The following is a 6,148-nucleotide window of genomic DNA, read 5'->3' as shown; positions in this document are numbered from 1 at the left end:
TGCTTTTGTGTTTGTAAGAACATGGACAAAGATTCTTCAGAAGGCAAATTTCGTGACGACTCCGTTTACTAGACAGGAAAACACAATCATTCAGACTTGTGCTGTTGCTTGCTACAGCATTGCATTAGGAGGTTGGAAACTCCAAATCTTGAAATTAGTTTTGATTTTCTAGGAGATGGGATTTCTTTATGGACAGGGTCGGATCCCAGAAATGGGTGATTTGATGCTTCAGGGGTGAAACTTTTATTCTAAAAAGAATTACATAAAAAATTTCAGAACTTTATAATGTTGAGCTTTGTTTTATTTGGTTATGGTCTAATCAGGCGGCTTTGGATCTTATCTTCTTGGGTTGGACAGAAAGACATTTGTGCAGGCTGGAGTTGATACAGAAGGGAATCCAATTGGGAGTTATAAAGAGCCTAGGCTTGATTGGATGATTGGATTTCTTTTTGTTGTTAGCTTTGTGGGGTTGTTTGCCTTGGTTCCTCTACGAAAGGTATGCTCATGATTGCGTCATGTGATTTTTTGCCCTACCCGATCTCCGGTCGTTGAATTTCTTGAAACCGCCCGTTGCATAGGATGGCTTATTTTGTTGATTTTTTTGTCATTTTTGAAGTCCTTATTCATAAATTTCTTTGATCAGTTGTAATTGTAATTGGCAGGTTATGATTATAGACTATAAATTACCTTACCCTAGTGGAACTGCAACTGCTGTTCTTATAAATGGATTTCACACTACTAAAGGAGACAATGTAGCAAAGTAAGCAAGTTAAAATCTTTCCATTATGAAAGATGGGGTCGAGATTTTGTATTTAAGAGTGGCAAGTAAAGTTTCATGGGAATTGTTGTTACTTTCTCATGGGATTGAAGAGAATGCCTCTGCTCTTTCAAATTTCAGGAAACAGGTTCGCGGATTCATGAAGTTCTTCTCACTTAGTTTCATATGGAGTTTCTTTCAGTGGTTTTATTCTGGTGGGCAAAATTGTGGATTTGTCAATTTCCCCACATTCGGATTGAAATCTTGGAAACAAACGTACGTAGAGAACAATTTCTTTGCAAGTTCATGTCTCAATATACATAAATTCTTCAATCAGAGGTAATTTGAAAATTTTTTTTGGCAGATTTTACTTTGATTTCAGCATGACATATGTAGGAGCTGGAATGATTTGCTCCCACCTTGTGAACTTTTCTTTGCTTCTTGGAGCTGTGCTTTCTTGGGGTGTAATGTGGCCATTGATAAGTGAAAAGAAGGGAGAATGGATCCCTATAAACATCAAGGAAAGTAGCATGAAGAGTCTCAATGGTTATAAGGTTAGTTCACAAGAAATCTTTTATTTGATTAATGATCTATTATTTACTTGATTCCGAAAATGAGATGAATAATTTTGTTTTTACGCAGGTCTTCATTTCTATCGCTCTTATTTTAGGTGATGGTCTCTACAATTTTCTCAAGACGCTCTTGTTTACAGTCAGAAACATGCATGCTGCATTCAAGAAAAAGAATGTTGTTATACCAGGCAAGCTGCTAAGATTATGGTTTATTCTAAAATCTCAGGAGAGAATCTGAAGTTGTAAGAATGTTATAATTTTATTGCATTGAAATAAAATATGTTTCTTACATCAGTTTCAGACAAGGACGAACCATTGGACGCTTTACAAAGAAATGAAGTATTCACAAGAGAAAGCATTCCTATATGGGTAGCATGTGTCGGTTACATGCTCTTCTCTATAATTTCTGTAATTATGGTCCCAATAATGTTTCCTCAGCTCAAGTGGTACTATGTTGTTGTGGCCTATATTCTTGCACCAGCTCTGAGCTTCTGCAATGCTTATGGTGCTGGTTTAACTGACATGAATATGGCATATAATTATGGGAAAGTGGCTCTCTTCGTTCTTGCAGCCTTAGCCGGGCAAGACAATGGAGTAGTAGCGGGACTCATCGGATGTGGCCTAATTAAATCCATTGTTTCCATATCCTCGGACTTGATGCATGATTTGAAAACAGGGCATCTCACCTTAACATCCCCTCGATCCATGATTCTTAGTCAAGGTATTGGGACCGCCATTGGATGTGTGGTGGCTCCTCTCTCATTCTTCCTCTTTTACACGGCCTTTGACGTGGGGAATCCCGATGGCGAATATAAAGCTCCTTATGCACTTGTATACCGAAACATGGCGATTCTCGGAGTGGAGGGCTTCTCTGCTCTGCCTCGACACTGCTTGCAACTCTGTTATGGTTTTTTTGCGTTTGCTGTGTTGACTAATCTTTTGAGAGATTTCATACCCGATAAGTTCGGAAAATGGATTCCTCTACCGATGGCCATGGCGGTGCCATTTCTTGTGGGGGCTTATTTTGCTATTGATATGTGTGTGGGGAGTTTGGTTGTATGTGTTTGGCGTAAGGTCAACAGTAGGAAGGCTGGTTTGATGGTGCCAATAGTGGCTTCAGGTTTGATCTGTGGCGATGGATTGTGGATTCTTCCGTCGTCCATACTTGCATTAGCTAAGGTTCATCCTCCAATTTGTATGAACTTCTTGCCTGGAAAGAGCTCATGAGAAATCAGCAAAATTGAGAAAGTGCCTAAAGTAATAATTGAGATGGGAATACCGAACAATTTTGGCAATCATAGAGATTAAGTTGAAAGCAAATACGAGAATAATTTTAGTAGTTGAAAAAAACTAGTGGTACTTTGACTTGTAGCTAGTGGTGCGGAAGGTTACCTAAACATGAAGTGTATGCATAGTTACACATGTTTCGTCTGTGTGAAATAATGTTCTTTCTTATAAATATTTATTTTCTTACCATTACCATTTAAGGGCGTTGCAACCATTGTGTGGACAACATTAAACCCAAGTTCATCTGATTATGATAATGTCAATTCTTTTACGCTCAAATATAGACCTTGTCAAGCTCAGCTACTTGAGCTAGGTTTGAATGCTATTCGATCCCGACCTAGAAAACAAAGAAAGAAAGAGTGGCAAGACTTCTCAAAAATAGTTTTTCATCTTGAATTTCAGATATCAATTTATCATTTATCAAGACTTCGAAGGATGGAAGAGAAGTAATAAATATTCATGACTAATACGACCTTCACATCGGACAAACTTCTTATTTAGGTACAAGACAGATGCGAGTGGTCTAAATCAACTTATGTGTGTCATTCTCCAAAAAAAAAAAAAAATCACGCTTCAAAGTTCCAAGCAAGGCAAAACATGTTATGATCGATATTGGCATATGCCATAGAAATCACCCTTCCAAGTTCCAAGCCAGGGGACTTGTTAGGAACGATTATATATAATCAAATGCCTTGAAATGCAACAAGGATGTAACAAAAAACATGAGTGCACCTAATTGATCAGCAACAGCACAGATAATATCACTAAGAAGCAATTTAAGTTCATCAAAACATGAACGACAGGCACAAAAAACATGAAAATTTTGAAGGGAGAGAAAAAGGCATGGTAAGAGGACATTGAAGATAGAAAAGGTGGAAAAGGAAAGTAACATCAACAAGGAATTAACCAATGGTATTTCGCCACATTTGATAGATTCTCCGTTTTATCCTCTAGTGTAGGTGTATCCCCGTCAGCGGCAACTATCTTCCAGACCGAAAATCCTGAGATACATCACAACCAGTGAAAAGTAAAAGCACCTAGAGGATTCCAGGATGATAGTGCCCCATGTCCTAACAGATGGTATCTGCTCTACGTGTAGTTGCAGCATAGAACCACACTCGGGGTCAGTTTTCTAAAATGCATCAGTCCCACTGTAGATTCAACTATATCTGTATAATAGTGTCATTTTCAGAATATAACCCTTTTGCCAACGAAAATAACACCCAAAATACATAACAGATATAACACGATAAGAGTGAGAATAGGTAAAAGAACAACCTAAACCACATTACAACTTTCCTTGTATAAATTCTCACATGGTAAGACTTTTCTTGAACTGTAAATACATGTCCCAAACAAACAGAACTGTGAATCCGACAATTTGCATTTTCCAAGAACATCAAATAGACACGGTCTTCCCAACTGATGCATTTCATTATGCGAAAGTGAATAGTAGAATAATATTTACCTCATTCCTTCGAGCTATAAGTACATAATTTCTCTGTATATAACATGCCAAAATGGCTGTAAGCAAATGACTGAACCTTAATTTAGTCTATAAAATAGTATTTCATTAAATGCCTGCGGAAAAACACTGAACACACGCGCCCACTTCATCAAAATGCCGTCCAATGCCAATGGGCCCAGGAATCTGCTAGAGATACTGTATCCAAAGTCATATTAAGTGGTTTGGATGTTAGTTCACGGGAAATCAATCGATCCGCACCTCGTATCTACGAACAAAATCTCAGCAGCAAATTTCTGCCCTGCTTGGTGCAGCGGGTGCTTGTAAGCAGGCCTGAATGATCATTCTACATCAACACCACTGATATGCGCACATTTTTTTTCATTTCCGTAAACAAGATCAATGGCCATGCATTCGGTTTTATTTTATAAACAAGATAACTCACCCTGGGTCATATGCGACGCAACAAAAAGTCCTTTTACTTAATCTTGGAGGCGCTGTTGAATCTTAAGTTAGCAAACTTTAATATCTACAGAGCAATAGAGAGCCACAAATCCAGGAACTTTCTGCAGTAGAAGGCTAGATCATGGGTGTTAGTGTACCGTTTTCTTGCATTCAAACAGCAGTTAAAACTCCCTTCCTAATGTGTTTAGAATTGATTTACTTTAACATATTTAACACCGACTCCAACGATCCCGGTGTTTAGACGGTAATAGTTCTTCTTCTAAATCTCTAAGAACTTCATTCAGTCTCCTAATCAGTTCCACGATCAGAACTTTGTAACTCGTGTAAATTACACTAGAAATCCACATGAAATTTGCGTCGAAATTGGATTGCCCGACGGCGCTGTGGTGTCGCGGCCTTGTGCTTCAACGAAGATGGTAGCTGATTTTTTAGTGGAGAGTGAGATAGAGTTTTTGTGTTGTCAAATTTTTTATGGACAAAAATTGTGCAAAAATTATGTTATTTCATATAACCCAATATTTATAAGTTTTAATTCCTAATCTAATCAAGACTTTTATTGAATCAGGATACTTTATTTTCATTATTCAAAAACTTTAATGTATGCATTTTCCAATCTTGAAAATATCATGTATCGTTAAATTATTATCAGCTTTTGATAATACAATATACATACAAATATATACATATACATCGATAATACACGCACATATATATATATATACACACACATACATACATACATACATATACATATATATATATATATATATATTTATTTATTGATGTTTTAAATTAAATAACTTTTATTTAATTACTCAATTTTTATTAGTTCCATGTGAATATTGCACTTAACAGCCACTACTATTAATTTGCTATTTAATTAGTATATTTTAAATTTACTAAATAAATAATTGTGAACTCGTCATTACCCCGATCGATGTTTAGATAGTGCTGACATATTGAGTAAACAAATCACGTTCACATAATAAAAAATGAAAATTTCTAAGGACAATTTTCCACTGATACATTTAATACAATGGTCAGTTTTGTGAACTCTTTCATTAAAACAAGCATTTCCACTCTCATCACTCAATTAGCAGTTAAGCTAACTTCCACAACTTCTATTAATGGAATCAACTTATAAACTTCTTTATAAACATTCTGTTTTATTTCTATCAAACTACATTCGCCAAATTCAACCTTGAATTTGACTATCTCTACGGAAATACATAATTCATTGTTTGTGGTCACCTCAATGGTTCATAGATACAGCTAGTCGTGAGTTCACAACTTCATGTGATTCAAAATAACATTTATTCTTATTTGGGTTTACTTTAATTACCCATTCTTTTTTTCAACACCTTGATCAAGAACGTCAGAACTTAAGTCTGGTTGCACCCATTAGATCATGGTAAGAGCGTCTGATAGCTCCTACGTATCACTGATAATACATGCAAGAACCTTGAGTTATGGTTAGCGCCAGTATGGTACCTTCAACTCATATATTCCAATCAAATCTCCAACCACTGGTATATCGAGAGTTGCAAATGAATTCGATAACGATGTAATGTATTTTTGAGTAATAACAGTGAAATGATATGT

The 6,148-nt window shown here is 36.3% G+C and overlaps 1 protein-coding gene across 2 annotated transcripts; it reads left to right on the top strand.

The window, feature by feature from the left end:
- LOC140973740 (metal-nicotianamine transporter YSL2-like) lies at positions 1-2,803 on the top strand. Of its 2 annotated transcripts, none has more exons than XM_073436772.1 (7): positions 1-131; positions 358-496; positions 663-760; positions 899-1,033; positions 1,122-1,311; positions 1,400-1,517; positions 1,625-2,803. In XM_073436772.1, exons 2-7 carry the CDS (start codon positions 434-436, stop codon positions 2,554-2,556), a joined length of 1,536 nt encoding a protein of 511 aa, XP_073292873.1. In that variant the 5' UTR covers positions 1-131; positions 358-433; the 3' UTR covers positions 2,557-2,803. The 2 variants fall into 2 exon arrangements, with proteins under 2 accessions (XP_073292873.1, XP_073292872.1); XM_073436771.1 differs by having other exon boundaries at positions 7-131; positions 324-496.
- Positions 2,804-6,148: the final 3,345 nt, after the last annotated feature.

Source organism: Primulina huaijiensis, chromosome 3 (assembly GCF_012295235.1).
Source record: "Primulina huaijiensis isolate GDHJ02 chromosome 3, ASM1229523v2, whole genome shotgun sequence".
Classification (NCBI taxonomy): domain Eukaryota; kingdom Viridiplantae; phylum Streptophyta; class Magnoliopsida; order Lamiales; family Gesneriaceae; genus Primulina; species Primulina huaijiensis.
Note: the sequence above shows the minus strand (reverse complement) of the source record. Positions and strands in the feature narration are given on the sequence as shown.